At 44.1% G+C, this 20,272-nt stretch overlaps 2 protein-coding genes across 2 annotated transcripts in view; one reads left to right on the top strand and one right to left on the bottom strand.

Moving 5' to 3' along the window:
• Positions 1 to 20,272, bottom strand: part of LOC119390101 (ADP-ribosylation factor-like protein 6-interacting protein 1) — a 351,524-nt gene that overhangs the window by 269,872 nt on the left and 61,380 nt on the right. The window lies entirely within an intron of this gene.
• Positions 4,590 to 20,221, top strand: LOC119390105 (fidgetin-like protein 1). Its single transcript, XM_049414656.1, has 15 exons — positions 4,590 to 4,874; positions 5,985 to 6,061; positions 6,147 to 6,198; positions 7,329 to 7,419; positions 8,295 to 8,574; positions 9,550 to 9,599; positions 9,796 to 9,863; positions 10,378 to 10,543; positions 11,433 to 11,533; positions 11,847 to 11,926; positions 12,405 to 12,475; positions 14,702 to 14,863; positions 15,000 to 15,055; positions 17,364 to 17,628; positions 19,653 to 20,221. The coding sequence occupies exons 1-15, from the start codon at positions 4,711 to 4,713 to the stop codon at positions 19,788 to 19,790; spliced, it is 1,821 nt and encodes a 606-aa protein (XP_049270613.1). The 5' UTR covers positions 4,590 to 4,710; the 3' UTR covers positions 19,791 to 20,221.

The following is a 20,272-nucleotide window of genomic DNA, read 5'->3' as shown; positions in this document are numbered from 1 at the left end:
GGCGTATAGCAAGGGGTGAAAGAAAGAGAGAGATGGAAAGGAAGGGAAAGAGAGAAAATCTTCACGAGTCGGCGGGATTCGAACCCGCGTACCCACGATCCGTACCCACTCGGCTATCCAGGTACGCTGACAGAACATAGCATAGCCTTGTATAGTATCGTATAGCAAGTGGATAGGAAAGGGAAGTGAGGGCGAGGAGGAGATACGTGAGAGTGAGAAGGAGGGAAAGGAGGACGGGAGAGTGTAAAGCATACCACGTAAACAATGAGAAAGAGAGAAAGAAATGCAGAAAGAGAGAATCGAAGAAAAAGATAGAGAGAGAAAAAAAAAGATTGAAGGAAAGAGGAAGCAAGCGAGATATAGAGAGAGAGTGAGACAAAGAAAGGAAAGAAAGGAATAAAACTAAACAAAGACAGAAAAACAGAGAGAAGAGAGGTAAAGAAAGAGAAAACTAAAGAGAAAAAAACAAGCAAAACCCAGTTACAACATAGCAAAACCTAGCAACAACCAGTTACAACATAGAAGCAACCGGCGTTAGCCTAACGACTTGAGGATCGACCAGCTTCACAGTGCCAAGCTTTGCATGACTTACAGTGCAAACATCCCGCTTTTTTTTATTTTTATATGTCTCTGTCGACTTCCCGTTTTCTCGGCTGACTGAGCGCTCGTCATGACATTATCGGTGTCAGCGTTCTTGGCGTTTTATGAATTCACGCCTCTTTTCTATTTTTTTAATGTTGATCATATCTGTAAAGTTTACTATTATATCTATTCAAGAAGGATATAACGAGCTGGCTTTTATTTACAATGTCGTCTATGTACTTTAAAAGAGCTGCATATTGGGCGAGTTGGTGTTTTGACATTATACTATGTCAAAAAACTCACTGCGTTGTTCGTGGTGACAGTGCGCCTACACCTGCGTAAATCACGCGGGGGAGGTTGAGGGGCGAAGGGGGGGGGGGGTCAGGTTGGTCCTGACCCCCCTGTTCAGACTGAGGGGAAACCCCTTGCAAGTGCCCTCCCTCGAGATTTATCTTTCAAACACCATATGTTTCAACTGCTTGACAGTTAAGTATGGCGCATTCAACTTTTTGTTGTTGTTGTTAATGCCTGTTTACTTTGTAGTGTGTAGGCTGTGTCACCTGTGTCAGACTATTGAAATCGCAGCTGCCGCTCAACCGTTTTTGGAGAAGTATCAATAGAGCAATGCAATTACACGAGCTGGGAACCTGCGCTCGTTTTTTTTTTAATTTCATTTCCAAGTATGATATCAATTTTTATATAAATAAAATCCCAGTGGCCACCACGGCAAGATGTCTGCACTTTGTGATTTTTCTGGATTTACGCCCCTCCTTCTATGTCAATGTCGCGCGATGTCCACATTATTTACAGTATTGATCTACAAGTTTTGTGTACCTTGAAAAAGCCTGCTCATTTCAGGGAATAAACATTGTCTTCGATTGTACACTACAATTGTACTGTAGCATATGAAAGAGGCTGCTCCACCGACCCTCTTCATGTAACGTTCTTCCCGTTTCCTCTTGTGCCTGTTGGGCCCATGGGTGCTAAAGTATGATACATGTAGTTGTGTGTTGTTATCATGCACGCGCCTGTCGGCCGCTGTGAAGCGCACACGCAAGGGACTTAAAGGGGTCATGAACCACTTTTCCAAGTAATGATCTAATGGCCTCAGTATCAGAGTGTACTGCCTCCCGAATCGATTGCCGCAAAAATTTCTCGAATCCATCAAGAATCAGCGGAGTTACGGGGGTTTGGCGCACGCTCCCAGCGCTTTCTCTCTTTTCTCGTGCCGGCGAGCGCACTGGAAGCTAGACAGGGAGGGATGGCATGGGGGATAGAAGTTACGCCAGCGCGCGTCATGAAACGCGATCGCTCTCCCGCTGTGATTCGCTTGCGCGAGTGCGGCTACCGTGTACTGAGGAGTGCGGCGCCGGCAAGTGGCGGCACCCCGCGGCAAGAAGCGCATCTGATCCGAACGCCGCTCTCGATTTACGTCGGCTATCGGCCAATAAGCATGCTATGTCTCTTGCGACGTACAGCGGACAGACGCCCCGCCCACCGACGAGAGTGAGAACCGGCCTCTGTTTGAAAAGAGGGTGCCTGGGGAAACGGCAACTTCGCGCTCCGCTTGTGGCCATTACGCGGCGCGCACGACTGTAATATTTGGCAGAGCAGTTCATAGCCGTGTCAGCTTTCCGCAGGATGTGTTTTTTCAATCAGCCCAAGGGGTGCTTCATGACCCCTTTAATATACTGCGCCTTCTACTCCTGTATTGGCAAAAAGGTTTTTACAGGGCCGACATTGGGCCCGTTGTTGTACTATGGGCAGCCTCATGTATACACCATCTCCAGGATCGACCCACATATTTTTTTGCCATGGACGGACGGGCGGATTTTTCGGACCTGCTCGCTACAAGTGCTGTGTACGCTTTCAAAAATTACTACAGAAATTCCCGAATGGGGAATTGTCACATGGTGCGTGAGCATCATTGCAAATTGCATGACTTAAAGGGCCCCTAAACCACCCTTTATATTTTTTAACATTTGAAGTAAACGCGCGCATCGTGTTCAGAGTGTCGTCACGATCAACAGTGCCAAACGCGGCAGCGCTACGCGTCGCGGGTGCTCCACACACACACACACACGCACACACACACACACACACACACACACACACACACACACACACACACACACACACACACACACACACACACACACACACACACACACACACACACACAAATAATAAAAGGAACAATCCTGTGGTCTCTCCTGGCCTTTCGGAAACCCCAGCGTAGGTCGTGACGTCACCAGGCGAATGTCGTCATGTCAGCAGCAGAAAGAACCTGTTTGCTTGCGGGTACGCGCGCTCTCTGCTTATCCTCCTTGCACGGCGAGGAGGAAGGTGGTGGTAGTAGAGGAAACTTTATCCGTGAGATGGCCAAGAGTTAAAAAAAATTAAAAAGCAGCGTTTTGGGCAGCCTTCAGGCTGCCGGTGGTGGCGTCCAGGCCGTGACTAGTCGCGACGTACTCCGCCCAGGTAACCAGCTGAAGTTATCCGGCTTGGTGCTGAACAAAGCAGCCTCCCACAGCTGCAAAAAGGCAGGGGCCGAAGTGTGCCGGGCGCACTCGGCCAGAAGGAGAGACGAGCAAACGAACGGAGCGTACGTTTCGAAGGAAAGAGCGAAACGAGTGAGGGCCGCATTTCGATCATCAAACGCATGTAACATCCTCTATTACGGCGCCATTTTGAGAAATTCTTGCGGCCACGTGTTCGTTGTAGACTCGTGCACAACTGCAACACAACTAAATTTAGACTTCCCTTCTCTGGACCGAAATAAAGTTCTTTCACTCACTCACATTAGCGACAATATATAGCCAACGGTAGCCACCATTCAGCCAATACTAACATGAAATGGTTACCTGTTGCGGCAACTGCAGTGGCCTGCATGATTCTCCTGAGATCCACGTACAGACAAAGAATGCTTATGCATTAAAATCTTACGATGAGCGATTATGAGTGCACGTGCTGACGTTCTGGCTGTGACAAAGTCTCAGAGAACATATGATATGCATGCTGCTGATTTATTGCGCGAAAATGTGTTCAACAGCATCGATGCATTAATACTTTCGCGTGACTGCAGACGTACGAGCAGGCTTTATCTACAAATTTATGTAACGAACGCAAGCCCGGAAACATGTTACTTTGGGGATACCAGAATAGAAAGATATAAAGCAGAGCTCCTCCTGTTCAGGCCTCTTTGCTTTTGTGCACATTTGAGCACTTGCCACGGCAGTTTACAAAAGCGAAAGCAATGAATGCGCGCGGTTGTTTTTACTGTCAAAGCGGACAAAAAAGCCGGATAGATCCTCCGCATGCAACATGTCTGATGCTGAGAAGCAAGCATACTACATGGCACGTGCAGCATACCGGAGAACACTTACGAGCAGCAGCTGAAACGTCTGAAACATAGCTTGCCCGAGATGTGAAAAATGAGTGACGCAGGGAGAGCGCAGGCTGAGAGTGACATCTTGCCATGGGCAACGAAAGTTGAAATGGGCTGCTGAATGTAATCTTTATGCAGATAACCAAAAATTATATATTATTAAGATGTGTTCCAGCAGCCTTCTCCACTGTGCATTCGGATGCGCGTGCTTTTTGCATTGTTGCAGAAAAACAGTGAAGGATTCGGATGCCGACACTTTCACAGTGGTTTCGAGCCATGTTCACGACACTCTAGCGAAGGTTCGCGGCCGCTGTACGAAAAGGCACGCGACATTTAGGCATTTTTGCATCCGACAGGGCCGACATCCCATCACGCCACGCACGAGAAATCCATTGAGGAAGCGCACATTGGTGACGGCCGTGCGTGTGTGGTGCAGATTTGCCCTAGGATGAGAAACGGAATCAACAAGGCAACGCACGTAAATGGCAAGAAATGTGGTAATAATGTTCAAAGTGGTTTACTCAAGAGATGGATTGATGGGATTATAGAATTATAGTGCACTATAGATGGGATCAACTGCGCATCGCCATCGGCATCAACTCAAATGAGCGCGCTTTCTGATGCGGTCTGCTGGTTCGTGTTTACTGGCGATTACTTTGAGCGTAATCGGCGTATTCGCGATGGTTGTGTGTCATTCTGTGCAAATCTTCGTACGTTCGATTGTGCTTTGACGTGCGGACATGAGCGGTGTCGACTCGTTCGCGAAGAGCGATGAAAACGAGGCGCAGTCCTTGGCGTTCAAGTTGCAGCTGATGAACACTGGCGAGTTTGGTAGCGAGGAGTTCTCCCTTGATGCTGTCCGAAGACTTCATCGTCAAGTGCAGTACGCTAGAGCGTCCGGCGTGTGAGTTTCACTGCAAATTGGTGTTAAATTTGTACAACGTTGAAGAATCAGGCGTACCTTGTTATGCTGTGATGTAACTTTCCGCTGGCGTGCAATGCTATCGAGAGCTAGCAATGGTGTGAATATGCATGCGTAAGCTTTCATATGCATTCGTTTGCTGGCTGGTTGTCTAGCATACCCGTAATCTGGTTGGGAATAAATGTTCCGCTGTAGATCCATCAAAACGACGCATAAATATTCATACTTTATATACACCTAGCTGTGACACGCGATCAATATAAACTGGGTTTACCCTGTTGAAGATCAATCTGAAGTATTAAGCAATTTCGTGCCTTGCTGCCATCCAGGTGGTCTATAGCCGCATACGAGTGGGTATGTGCTGATAGATTAACTTACTCTGTCGCCCAGAAAGGCAACTTGGCCTGGGAATAAACGTGATCAATATTTGTACTACACGATCTCGTTTATCAAACAAGAATGCTGTTTAAAAGATGAGATGAGAAACAAACATTTCCCCCTCTTGTTATAACTCAAACCCCTGAAGATGGAAATTGCAAATAAATCGCGCACTTTCAGTAGGTGGTGCAGTATATTTAAAGAAATTTGTCGTTGAGCTTAATAAGAATATTTTGGAGTGGGAGTAGCACTGCTGCCTTGCTGAACACTGCATCTTTGCTTCTGATGTGTTGCACATTCATACCAGCACAACAAAACCACATTTCACCGTGCTTTTCTTTGGAGAGCCTTGTTTATGTTTTACTAATCTGTGTTGCTTACGGCACATTACATATCAGTCAAGTCATATCATTACAAGTCAGTATATATAGCTAGATATTCAAGAATGCATGTCACATACTTTAATATTACTGAATATTCTTTTTTTGTCAAAGGATGTGCTAATGCTATTCATATTCAGTCTCTGTGATTTGCAACACTTTCCATCCTGTGCCCATACTGCTAATTCCATACATACCATAGTTCAGGGCATACTGAATACACGTGTCCAACTAACTTTGTCCCGTCAACATTCCTAGCATAATCAGTAGCATAAAGTGTTCATACAGTTATACAATTCGGTCTTCAATTTATCCAACATGTTCTATGTTCCAGAATTTCTGAACCTTGTGAAAGCTTGCTGTTGAATCATTTTGCTGAAAGAGGAAACAGACATGTAGATAGTTTGGATGGTAAGGCCCAGTTTTGCGAGTTTACGAGGAATACGATGCCAACACTTGGCCTTCAGTCTCTGATGCATAGTCCTTTTGCACGTAGGCCTCAACAACTTCTCAAGTGCTGTTACCCACTCTGCACAGACTTCAAAAAACTGCAAGTATTATTTCATTATTGCTATTCCCTGGCTTACATTTTTTAAACCCCAAAGACGGGCTGCAGTTCATTCAGCCGAAACAAAAATTTGGCTGAATTTAATATTCAGAGTAGCTTAGACAGGGGCTGGTTGGTTGGTTGGTTGGTATGGCATTATTGTAAGTTGTATAGCTGCACTGTGGATAGTTCTGCATATGTACAGGAAAGTTCACACAAGCGCACAAGATGAAATAGGATCTTGCGTGCAAACTTTTCATGTAACGCACACACAAACTACAAGCAGTAACAAACATTGGTAGTAGGCGTACAGCTTTGAAAATTTTTGCTGGAAGTCATATGGCCTATATTTATGAACTTAATTGTGATACAGTTATCATAATCATGTTATAACTCAGCTGATAAACCAACTGCTGCCAATTGTACTTTCACAAGTCGTGCAAACTTCATTTGTTCGATCATGTAATGTTGAATTTAGAAGAAGGAGTTGCAGTGCACAGAGATATATTAATGTGATTTGATTTGAAAATGAGTAAAGTTGACCAGTATTGAATTAATAAGACACTGCAGAGCTCGTCATTTTCTATACCATGCAAACAAACAAATTTGTAATAGAAACAGAATAGCTAGTTGAGATTATGCCTTCACGTTAGTCCTAGCATTATATCACATAAGACCATGTCGTTATGTATGCGTGAGGGCACTGAACTGGTTATCTAATCTCAAATATTTACAGGGTCTTAAAGGGGGTTACCTTGAAGCGGACATATAAATGAGAACAAGTGACACATGAAAGTTACTAGAAACAATTGCAGTTTGATTCATTGTGCTTGTTGTTGCTCTGGATGCAGATCTAGGCATGGAAGCACATGACTCCCACCATCACAATCTTTTTTTCATTTTCCTCTAATTAACTTTAGTGGCTCAGTATTCTACTTTAATTAGAGTGAGTGGCCAAATGTTACAACACATTCATCTAATGCTTGAAACTTAAAAAGTTTCTTTCTTGTTCTTGCTTTTCACTTGTTATTCATTGTATTTTGGGCAATATTTTCTTAATTAGTACTCTTGCCTGAAGCATAACAGTTATATTGAATATTTACATATAACAAGATTTTCTTATTACGTTACAGATGCTGACCAGTGGCAATCACAGCTTGTGAAACTGAGTGATGAGGAGCTTTTAAAATTCCTGCCTGAAGCCGCCGGCAATGTCAAGCCTGTGAGAATTGCCATAGATTCTGTTTGCGTCACCGTTTCTAGAAGAGTTACGCATTATCAAACATCAGTGGTGGAAGATCAATTCATCCAAGAGATATTTATTTTACAATGCTTTGTCATCACAATGGCAGAAATTTGTGTCAGTTGGTTAATCATGATCGTTTAAAAACAATGAATAAGCACACAATTCAGGTAGATGCACTTATGTGTCTCTTCCGTGTTTGTCCCTTGTTTGTGTGTCATTATTAGATGCTCACATTTTGTTATAGTGTGGCATCCCACCACTTCATTTTGTCATTCAGTTCTCCTAAGTGGACACTATAAGCAAGAGAAATTTTCGTGTTAGGGTGAGAGTGTTCTGTAAGATTGCACTCGTGTCGTCATAGCGCAAAAAAAAAGGGCTTTCATGTCATAATTAAGAACATGATACAAATCCGAAAAAAGAGGGAACCAACACTTCAGAATTGTGAAGCCATCTCCTTTTGATGGACATTGTTTTTTTTTTTTGTACAGGGATAGTGGCCAACAACATAAATTAGAATACAAGTAATCCTGCAGTTCAAAATTGCATCAGATGTACTGTAGCTACTTTTCATTCACTTTTTAAAGCAGGAACTCGCCTGACCTCTTCAAACCTCATTGCTTGTCTTGGCAGTTGCATAGTGTCTTCTCTGTGACACTTTATGATTCACCAAAAGTCTTCTTCTCGGAGAGTTTGTTGGCGCAGTACCCAAATTTATGGGTGTGGAACGTGCGTGGACGATATGCAGTGCGACATGAAATCCCTGCACAAGTTTTTAATGAACGCTCTTGTCAAGCATTGTTTGTTGCTTCTGATTGCTGCGGTTTCTCATTGCTGCCATTATAATGTTTCAGGGAGGGGACGATGCCAGAGACGAATACGAAGTCCTTGTCGAAATGATGAAACGAAAGCCTCTTGTGCCGAAAAGGTTGGGCAGTGTGCCGGACAGGAGCGAGACTTCCCGACCTTTGAGGGAAGTGCAAGCGGCCAGCGCAGCAGAGTTGCCTCCGAGAAACATGTCGGCCAATGGTGCAGCTCCACTGTCGAAATACTTTGCTGAGAGCTCCAGACGAAATGCCGGGGAACCTCGGTTTAAGAGCAGCGTTCATCAGAAGGGAAGACCAAACCCATCAGGTGTGTGTGTACAAATACGCTACCGTTTGCATTTTCCTAACAAGGGAAACACGTACAGCAAGGATTGCCAAGTTTTATATTATAAAAAAGAAAAATCTTTGTGGCGGTGTCACAACACTAACTTATGCAACAAGACTTGGCCATCTGACCTTTTCTGTGATTGCATTATGTGATGGTAGACATTGAAAAACAGTTAATCTTTCTTCTCATGAAAACTAACCTTGGATTACCACATCCATCATCAACCATCAGGTTCCAGGTTGTGCCTTCTCTGCTTGTTGTGCTCTATCAATTCGCTTCTAAAACAGTGCTTCCCCAGATATATATATATATATATATATATATATATTTTAATCACACAGTTACTTATAGCCTTTGTTAATGAGCTTGCCATAGCTGGATGTTGATTGATCTTTATTCGTTTATTTCCCCATCTAACTATAACAGCTACTGTGAACCCCTTCCATGCTTCTATTTACATTATATTATCAAAATTGCTGTGTTCTGTCGAAGCTCTCACAGAAATGTACAGCGCTTCCTTACTGGAATCGCTGTAGGCATTTGAGAGCACAGAAACAAGCGAAACAATACTTGTCTCCCAAGAAAAGATCTGTCATGCAGACTTTTTTGAACTTCCTTCAACAATTTGTTGTTGTGTTCGTGCATGTTTCTCCCAGATTGAATTTATCCCTTCTCAGGTGTAGTTCACTGACCGAATTATCAGACAAGCTGTCTGCCATCTTGCGCTGGAAAAAAGTGAAATCGTTGAAAGAAATTGTCAGAGAGGAAGCTCTTTCCTGTTCAGCTGTCTCTCTATACATTCTCGCATTTTCTCAGAGACATAAATATCAATCACTTTAGCCTAACAACATTTAGTGGCAGGACTATGTGTCCTCCTTGGTTCAGAAATTATTTGTAATTTGCGTGCGGACGTATCTAGCGTTGCTTCATCGACTTCCTCGTTTTTTTTTATAGGAAGTGCGCCATCCGGTGCCCCCACCTTTCTTACTGCCAGGGAACAATTGGTAAGCACTGCCCGGTTTCTGAAGTGTATAAGCACCATTTAAGAAAGCTTCACGATACGTTGTTGCCATCTTTTTCTGAAACACAACACGTGCAGATAGCTCGGAAGAAAGGCTGCTGGGATTTTTTCGTATTCGTACATGTTTTGTTCATACTATGAACTTTCACGCGGTTTCTGTGAAAATTTTTATCTTACAGCAATTCGAGCAGCAGAAGAACAATGGAGGGCAGGGCCGTAGTTGCGGCACGAAAACACTGGGAGGAAAGTAAGTGAACTTGTGTGCATATTATTCTTGAGTCAGCACTGTGCCTGTTTTCCCACTGCTTGACTGAAGAATGGAATAGCAGCTTTCTAGAAAACCAACTTTCTGTAGCATAGCACCACTGTAAAACCATGCTGGCTTGTTTAAATTTGTTAAAAGGTACAGCAAGGATAAACGTAAATGTGAAAATTTAGGGCTAAGTAGTGCACATACTTTTGTTTCCGTTGTCTGCAGTTCGTGTCATATATAAGCATAATTTTGACTCAAACACACACATTGGAGATAACATTACCTTTAGCGACCAGATTCGTAGCATCATGATGCGGTTATCTCAAGCAATCAAGATCATCAAAGGTTAATCAAAGGTTATCCTACAGCAGTCATTATACTAAAAAAAATTAATGTTCAATCCATGTGGACTGTATCTAGTTGCCAATTAGTATGTATGTCTGCATTTTTTCACGCAAAAGCTCTCTTTAAATGTGATTGTTTTTCCTTTTTTACCTTTTTGTTACAGGAGAACCCTGACCAGCCAATTTGTTCAGCCTTTACTTCGACCAAACGGAAGCAATGCTGCTAGCCCTTCAGTTGGGTCCAGTGTTAATAGCTGCAATGATGGCATGGAAGAGTGTGAAGCACTGAAGAACATAGACGCTAAGCTCATTGAACTCGTCAAAAGCGAGGTGAGTAGACGTTCATACTGCGAATTCATGAAAGTTGCAGCCTTCAAAATGTTTGCAATCCCCTTTCCTTTCATGACATTCGTTTAAGTTCTGGAGTACACTGTAGTGCATTGGAAAAGATCTGCATACAGCACAGGAATAAAGCAGAGGTTGCCTCTACATCCACCTGGACTAATGAAGTTCCTGTTAGCTTGTACGCATGAAACTTAATGTACTTGTTTTACTACTCACTTCTTGTGATGCTGTTCATGCATTGAACTGCACCGTAAGCTACAAAAACATTAACACATATCATACCAAATTGAGACCATTTGTCATGATCGATTGTTAAGCTGCACTGCACAGACTAGGTGAATAAAGCAATGGGATTGAAGCAGGTGATCGTGGAATGTATGACCACCATAAATTTGACTACCCTATGGAGTATCTTCCTGCATGAAACACTTTTCTAAATGTGTGCGCACCTATTGTAGCAAAAAATCTGAACTTGATGCGGGCTAGTTGCGATGTCAGGTGGATTGTTGTACTAGCTGATGCATAGCTGTCGATGGTAACAGCAGAGCAGTTAAGCAAAGAAAGACAATTTTTGGCACTCTTTCAATCCACTTCCTTCTTTTCCTTAACTTCTACATTACTATCTTTGATAGCAGGGAGGCCGCAGGCCTGTGTGTGTGTGTAATGTATGACTGGCAATTCATTACGTAGAGGTACTCTGTGTGAAGTTGTCAAATAAAATGGGCAATCACTGTAGTAAGTAATAGGAAGGAGGAGTTCTTCAGGACAGCTTATACTTCAACATGAATGTGCACAGTCAGGGTCTTCATTAGGGAATACTCATCACATATAATTGTGACTAAAGGCTTAAAGCGTTCATCCCAAACTACTCTAGATAATGGACAATGGCCCAGGCATTCACTGGGATGATATAGCTGGCCTGGAGTTCGCTAAGCAGAGTGTCAAGGAAATGGTGGTTTGGCCAATGTTGAGACCGTGAGTACTACTCTGCTTTCTCTTTCTCTTATGCATTGATAAGCAAAGCCATGTAACAGCACATCAGTATTAGACCTGCAAGAAGACAATGAAGGATAAGTTGCAAAGGAAAAGAAATTAGGCTTGCCTAAGAAAGGTGAATGCGTATGCATGCTCAAAGCCTTGATAAGTTTGAATGCAGAAAACATAGGAAACTTTCTTAGCATGTTTAAGTGAGACATGGCTGAACAAATAAAAACACTGTTGCCTTAACAACAATAGCCGAAAAGACTGAAAAGTAACAGACTCTGAGCTTTTGGTCTATCTTCTCCAGCGACATCTTCACAGGTCTGAGGCAGCCTCCCAAAGGACTGCTCCTTTTTGGTCCTCCGGGAACAGGCAAGACGTTGATAGGTATACCTTATCAATGTGTTTATCTATCACAACATTGTATCGTCATTTTACAGTATATTTGTCTCTCGTCACACGAGGATGAGTACATCCTTTCAAAAACAAAATGTGTCCTTTCTTGCAGTACAAGGTTTTTTTAGGTTCTGTTATTAGTGGCCAAGTCTTGTCATTGACATGTTGCTGTGTGTTGTAACTAAGGGCTTGATGGAAAACCTTCCGGCCAGGTAAATTCATAGTGGAACAATTAGAAATCTTGCACTGAACGACAAACAACGAAATTGTACAGGAACAAAAACGTCAAGTTCATTGCTTGTTGGTCGGTGAAAGTATTTTAGAAGTACTTTACTTGTGCATGGTGGTGGGGCAGCACAAATGCCATGCATGTGTACAGGCTGAGCATTTTCTCAATTATGTAGAGTTATCGGTGCAGACGTTGGCCTTGTCTTGTGCCACATGGCATGTACTGCTGTTCTGCTTGCAGGCAAATGCATTGCTTCCCAGGCCGGAGCAACATTCTTCTGCATCAGCGCCTCTTCCCTGACATCAAAATGGGTACATTTTCACAATTTTCCACGCTACATCATGTTACAGTATGCTGCAGCTCAATGCCTCTATTGTGGAATGACTTATATAACGAAGGACTTCATTTGTCTAGGTCGAACTTTTATTTTTCACAACTGTTATGACTCTTTCAACAGTGAATGCCATTATGCACAACATTGCTTTCATACCAAGTGCATTGGACGGCCTTGTTGAATTATTGCTATAGAGCTGGTTGTCCGAACAGGAATAAAGTGCCTCAGACAGGCTGGCTGATGTTTTAGTAGGTGCACCTATCATCGTCAAAGGCACCTCATCATCCTCGGCGTGTTAGATTTGAAAGGGTTAGTCACTGACGCCACGTCACACATTCCCGTCTGTACTTAGTAATTAATTTAGTAATACTCAGTGACCGTCTGGAAAACTGTTACATGTGCACAAATGCATTTCTTCTGTTATGAAGCCAACGGGGTCGTGCTTATGCACATGTGGATGTAGAAGACGAAGAGCTGTGCTGCGATTGCATGTGAACCCGTGCTGCTGATAGTCACTGCAGTGCCTTGCCAGGCCTTCAACCTCCGTCATTAATGACGGCAAACCTCGTCACACTTCATAGTTCGGACACTGTTCCTTCTTCTTCTTTCTTAATTTCTAGCTATTTCTTTTATCCACTAGTATAACTCCAGGATGCCTAAAAGATAGTATACATCTGCACTTAGTGATAGTCTAGTAGAATGTACAATGATTTCGACATACAGTCGAAACCCGCGATAACGAAATCCCGAGAGAACGAAATTCTCGCCACAACGAAATATTTTCGGAGCACCGGCGAACGCCCATAGGAGTCAATGCATTTCGTAACTCGCGACTACGAAAGAGATTCATACCGCAGTCCCTCGTTAACGAAATTTTTGAAACACGAGTGTGCAAATAATCTACTCTCGCAACATTAACTACATTCGAAAACTGTTGAAGTGCATTCATGCTACACTTAAATTGTGCAAACCTATCACCACAGCACACTTGAGAAGCAGCCGCCATCATTGTTTACAAAACAAAAAGCTGGCGGCAATGGTGATGATAATGGCCTGCTGAAACACCTGCTCGTTATCGCGGGCTACGTAGCCAAACCCACATTTCTCATGAAGTTTCGTTCGTTGACATGGCTCTGTGCTTGGTTTTGTCGGCTTTGCGCGCACATGGTCGCGTGTGTGGAGCCATTTGTGGAGCGTTCACTTGGCCGCTTGGTGCAACGTGAACTGTGTGTTGCGATTGCTTCATCCAATTTCGCTGCCTCCAACGAAAAAGCTGAAGTTCATCACGCTGGAAGATAAGGCTGCAATCATCAGTGAGGTGGAAAAGGGCAGGAAAAAATGGACATCGCCGAAGAATTTGGCATTGCGTGCAGCTTGCTGTCCACAATTCTGCGCTGATCCAGCGGAGCCGGAAGAAGGTTCGCCTGTATAGGCGCACTTGATGACGGTACTGGTGACAGTGCAGTGCTGCCGTCACTGACCAGTGCATGGGACGAACTTTGTGCCATGGCAAACGTGATTCCCGATCGAGAGGCATGAAACTGCTGCATGGTAAGGCCCGCCAAAGCAAACTTACTGACTTTTGGAAATAAAATGTGTTTTTTGTAAATTCCATGTCTTTTCTGTCGCATTCTCGCGCCAACGAAATTCCCGCAAGAGCGAAATTTTGTGCTTTCCCCGCCGATTTCGTTATTGCGGGTTTCAACTGTATAGGCTTACAGAACTTTCAAATGAAGTACCATTTATCCAAACAATTATCAGTCATGTCATTAAAAAAAATTTAAAAGGTGCTTAAGGTAAAAGTTGAATAGGTCATTAGGACAGCTAATCGAAGCCTAGCTTGTGACATATAGTACTGAAATCTGCAAAGTACAGTGCAGTAGTATATATTATGGTGCAAGTTGTGTAGCAAATAGCTATAGGAATGATCAGGGAAAGCCAACTGCAAGGTTTCAGAAGAATGGTCGATCTTTTATTTTTTAGTTAGTTGGTAATCCGCTTTTGTTGTGACGAACAGCACGAAACGAGCTACTGGTGAGGAAGAGAAGACAAACGCATTGCCGACAGAGGATATACGCAGCGTTGATATACACAAATGTCAGAGCCGTGTTTGTCTGCCTTTCCTTGTGTTTAACTTGGTTCACGCTGTTCGCCACGAGGGAAATTCAAGGTTTCTCAGTTCATAATCGGTCCATCTGTGCAGGTTGGTGAAGGGGAGAAGATGGTGAGAGCACTGTTTGCCGTAGCAAGGAGTTGCCAGCCCGCTGTAGTGTTCATAGACGAAATTGACTCTCTTCTCTCGCAACGCTGTGAAAGCGAGCACGAGTCCTCGCGACGCATTAAGACGGAGTTCCTCGTGCAGCTGGTGAGATTGCTTGCATTAGAAACAGCACTGATGCTATATGTACGTGGCCATAATAGCCCACAAGAATAGAGTAGTCTGTATATTACGCTGCGACATAACCCAGTACTTCATGTTGTCATCTTAACCTTTACCACAGGATGGAGCCAGCACAAAAGGGGATGAGCGACTTCTCATTGTAGGTGCCACGAACAGGTAAGCGTCTCTTTAACCCTTTGCGGTCCGCTGTCGGGCACCGCCCGACAGGGGCGTTCGTGGTTTAAATTTCGCTGTTTTCTCACTGCGAGTTGCGCGCATTTTTTGCATACACGAAGTGCCACCTCTTGAGGAATAAGTGAGCTTTGTTTGTTGAGGTTTACTTTTTTTTGCACTATGTTCAGCACGGAGCCTAGAGCGTACCCACTCGCGCGAGGTTCGCTGAGAAGCATGGCCACGTTTTCACCGCGTGCGTTTTACGGTGGTGCTCTTAGCGATAGCGAGGATGACTTTAGTGAGGGAGAGAATTATGTGCCTCCACCAGACAGTGATTCGGCGGAAGTGATTGACGAAGACAACGACGACGGCAGTGGAAACCTGCAGTAATAACCCCGGCCTGCACACAGGAGAATGCTTTGAGCAGTATCATACGTTGCCCAAATATTGCTAAAGGAGTTGCCTGCAGAATGCAGGAGCAAAAATAAACATCCTGTGAGTTTTTCTTCCACAGTTTGTGTTTTTCTTTGCGGCGCCAGAAACTGGCAAAATAGTTTCAGACGGGTAGAGCCAGACAGTGGGTAAAAGTTTTGAACTGCAAAGGGTTAATCCGCGGCATTGGCATAGTGGTTACACTGCCTGGCTGCTGAACTGAAGGTCGCGGGTTTGATCCCAGCTGCGGTGGTTGCATTTCGATAGAGGTGAAATGCTAGACGCCCGTGTACTTTGTGATGTCAGTGCGTGTTAAAGAACATTGGATGGTCTTAATTTCTGGAGCCCTCCATTACGGTGTGCCTCATAATCAGATCGTGGTTTTTGGCACGTAAAAATCCCCACAAATTATTGCCTAGTTACAAAAAATGGGAGAAGTACTGGAAAGCCATTGCAGTTGCATTTTAACCTCCACTGCACAGACAGTGAGTGATGTTTTCTAAAATATACATTCCGAATTAATTTTGTTTGCAGCCACGCCTTAACATTAGATGGGGTCTAAGTAAGGTGTACATTCTACATGTACAGAGCATGTTGCATATTTATTTGAACAGTAGTTCATGCAAATACTAAACAGTGTGATTTCTAATACATTGCAGTCATTGTTGGCCATGTTGCTGGTTTACAGCAGACAGTCAACACTATTAGAGAAATTTCAATAATGTGGTGTAAATAAATGTCATTGTTCTGATTGGATGACAAAAGAAAGTTTTCTTTGTCACAATACAAGTGACCTATACTCGCGGACAACTTTTCTTGGCAATGAAGGAAAGGCTAGGGGGGCGGAGCTACTGCACATGCACTGCTCCGCGAAGTAGTCCGGTTCGGCGTGCGTTTCGAATTTAGTCTTGGTTTGTGTACCTTTCGTATCTCCTGTGACTGCCATTTGATTATTTGAGCGGCCGTCACAGGCTTAGACAGCCATTTGTTAGCGAAATTCGTCACAAGCCCCCTCGGCAAGTCGTCGGAAAAGCTGGAGGGTGACGAGCGCTCACCTGAAGACGATGACGCCATTTTGACTGTGAGGTGCACGTAAAAGGTGCGACGTTTTTACAGGTGCAAAAACGCGAAATGACACAGCATAAAGCAAAACAAATATAATTATCTCCTTGGTGCGCGCTGACCCTCTTTTCAAACTGCGCCCCATAGAAAATAAAGTAATGTTGTTGTTTTTTATTCTCACGGAGAAAACGCGGATGCAATTGTGGGACTATATTCTTGAGCGGTAGCACACGTGTAGTTCGGCTCTGTAGCCTTCCCTTCATTGCCAAGAAAAGTTGTCCGCGAGTATAGCAGCAATGCAAACTATCTCGTGCACATGGATGAAATACTTTACCACTTGAGCCTACTTATACAACATTCGAGGACACTACATTGCAAACAAAATTTTTTTTTGCCGAGATTACTGAAATTTCACTCTACTACTCAAGAAAACTGATTTCACTTACACTGCATCATTTGCATTGTACAATACACTTACTGCCATAATGCTGAAAGTTTAAATCCACAAACCACGATCAGCTTGAATTTACAAAGAAAGGAAACATTGCGCTGAAACCTAGTTTGTTTTAATGGGATGAAGAGAGATGGAACAGTTGCAGTACTTGCTTCTGAGATTGTGGATTTTAAGTTAATCATCTTTGATGCCGCTGGTAAGAATAGTATTTGCCTTGTCACACAAAAGTTTCCGACTGGGCTGAGTCGTTTCATATACTGCGTTGCTCTGCACCAAATGAAAATGCGCAACTCTCTCCGATCATTAAGCACATGAGTGTGCAGAAAATCAATGACACAGGCGTGCGCCTCTTTATCTGTGCAGGCCTAAAGAGCTTGACGAGGCAGCTCGGCGACGTTTGGCGAAGCGCCTGTACATCCCTCTGCCTGAAAAGGCAGCCCGGCGGCAGATGGTGTGTCGCCTGCTGGCTCAGGTGAAGCACTGCCTCAGCGACGAGGACATCGACACCGTGGTATCATTGACCCAGGGCTACTCGGGTGCAGACATGGCCCAGCTATGCAAGGAGGCTGCCTTGGGGCCCATCCGGAGCCTCAGCTTTGAGACGCTTCAGCACATCACAGCACAGCAGGCAAGGACTCTCCTCTCCATAGTAATACAGTCAAGCAGGTTTACGATAAACATGGATGGAAAGAAATGTACTATACATTAAAAAAATATCAGCCAGTTCCACGCCGTGAAAGCCGTCACACAGTGAAGCTGTAAGTGGGCGAATGTATGTGATTGGCTGGCGAGATAAAGTGGTGCCGTAAATGCACTGCTAGATTAGAAATATGCGCGCTTAACACTTGATTGGGCAAAACAAGAGATCACATGACCTGCCAGCTCAGGCAATGGCGTTTCAGCGAACGCATCTCATCATGTGGTTTGCAGCCGGACTCCTGCTAAGTGTGCGCTCCCTGTTATGTACATGACCCTCTTACGTGCCCAGGTGCCTTGCCTCATTACAATTAACGTAAGTCTCTCATTAATGTAATTAATGAAGTGCAAATTGCTCTCTCAGTGTTTTGTACTTAAGTGATCATGGTTTCGAGCGTCATCATTATAATTTCATTTGATTTATTTCTTTATTCACTCCCTCCTCTAGTCAAGTGACCTGTGTGACGCCTACTACACTACTACTATGACGACGACGGCACAGGGTAGACTGTGCTGTCATTGCTTCATCTTTCATAGGAATTGGTCATGACAGGAAAGTTGAGCGTCTTAATAGAATTAGTTGCAGCATTTTTTGACACCAAGAAATTCAAGTGTACAAATTTATGCAGTGTTCAATGCAAAAAATGGCAGCAGATCGAAGACACCCTTTTAAAATTTACTAACAGCAAAGCTTCTTCACATCTTCGTCTTTCACCCCTCTAGACCTATTCCTCCCCACTTTCTGCAATGAAGCACAATGACCCCAATAATTTTTGGCCAAACTCGTGTGATTCGCCTTCCTTAGCTATGTTATAACGAGAAGTGTAGTGGACTTTGGATGGGGATTGAGAGACATCAAGACATGTCACGCGGATGCCAGAAAACTAGAGTGCTTCTTTAGTGACACCATTTGCATAACAAAAACTTCACTAAAATTTTGCCCTATCCTGGCATAAGGCATTGCCATGCTAATAGTATTGCCAAATCTCATGCATGCCTGGGAACTAATCATAAACAAGGCTTTCTTTTATAAGTACTAACATGTCTTGGCTTTTGTGTAGCTCAACGCTCCTTGCTTGTTGGTCAGTACCACTCCTCCACGGCCATTGTATGTACATACCACAGTACAGTTATAGTCATCATCAATGCACTTAACTGGTCTCAGCTGGCTTCATTCTGTTCATTCCGTTTCTTGCCTATCCTTGGTCATCTATTTGGGGCACCTATGCAGTGCCACTGCCCATTCTGGGGGGCACGTGTCACCAAAAAATGTTTGCATATCCACCTCAGTATGCATAGCTGCACGCTGCGCTGAATTATTGGGAAGACGGCAGCAGCTCACACCTGCAATGCGAGGGGAGAGTCAAAGAAAGGTTTAAAAAAAGTGCCGTAGCTCATAAACTAAGCTTGTCGAACGACAGCAGCAACTACCATGGAAAGCATGCTGCGCCAGTGTACCACAGATCAGCACCCCCATGTGGCAAGCAGGGGCACACTGTCCACATTTCTCGTGTTGCGGGCACAGGAGTCATATGACAGGAGTTGAGGTCTCGAGGTGCACGTGCCCACCGACTCGTGGCTCTTGCTGACTGAAGGAGAGGGGTACGTTGGGAGTGAACAAACATACACTGCACATGTCAGCTGCTATGACGATGCACGTGCAAAGAAGAAAGTGATGTTGGCTGAGCTTCAAGGTCAAATGCATGCACAAGATCGTTTTCTTGGGTTTGGACTGGTAGTAGAGCTTTCAATCTAAAATACTCTTCCAATAATGCATACATATTTCACTAAGGAAAGCATTTTTCACCCAGGCAAAGACAAGTCAGCTTTTCTAAACACTTTACCACAGGTGATCACTTAAAGCCTCCATCTATCTCAAACTTCTGTCTTGTGTTAGACAAGTTAACCAGTACTGGCCACAATAAATGCTCAGTTTTATTCTCAATCTGTTTCCAGGTTCGCCCAGTGTCATTCAAAGACTTTGAAGAAGCATTGTGCCAAGTGAGGGCTAGCGTCTCCCAAGACGACCTCCATGGCTACATAGAGTGGAACTCAATGTACGGCAGCACCCCAGCAGTTCCAGCGACTGACTAGACTGCGTGCGCTAGCGACATTACAGTTGGCAAGAGCTTATGCCTGTACTATCGCGCTCAGCATCAACTACATCACGAGAGTGCATGGCGCCAACCGTAACATGTTTTCGTGTTATCAGGGGAGGGTTTCGCTGTTCCTGCGAGTGTGCATCGCCTCCACTTGCTTTCACTCTCGCCCTCGTTTTGCGCTGTGGTGATATCAGCTTCGAAAATGATAACTTCGAGGGTGAAAGCAAGCAAGTGGGGGCAATGCACACTCGCAGGAAAAGTCAAACTCTCCTAATAACTTGAAAATATGCCACGATCGATGCCACTGCACAACCTTGCAGTGCGCTCGTGTGGCCAAGCTCATAGTGGGCGCGATAGTACATATATATACATATATACAAATAAAGATGTGATGTTCTTGCGTCGGAACTATGACACAAGAGTGGTCGGAACTACGAGCTATCACCATCGATGTGGGTGACAGCATTGAAATTT

This window comes from Rhipicephalus sanguineus, chromosome 4, assembly GCF_013339695.2.
Source record: "Rhipicephalus sanguineus isolate Rsan-2018 chromosome 4, BIME_Rsan_1.4, whole genome shotgun sequence".
Classification (NCBI taxonomy): domain Eukaryota; kingdom Metazoa; phylum Arthropoda; class Arachnida; order Ixodida; family Ixodidae; genus Rhipicephalus; species Rhipicephalus sanguineus.
Note: the sequence above shows the minus strand (reverse complement) of the source record. Positions and strands in the feature narration are given on the sequence as shown.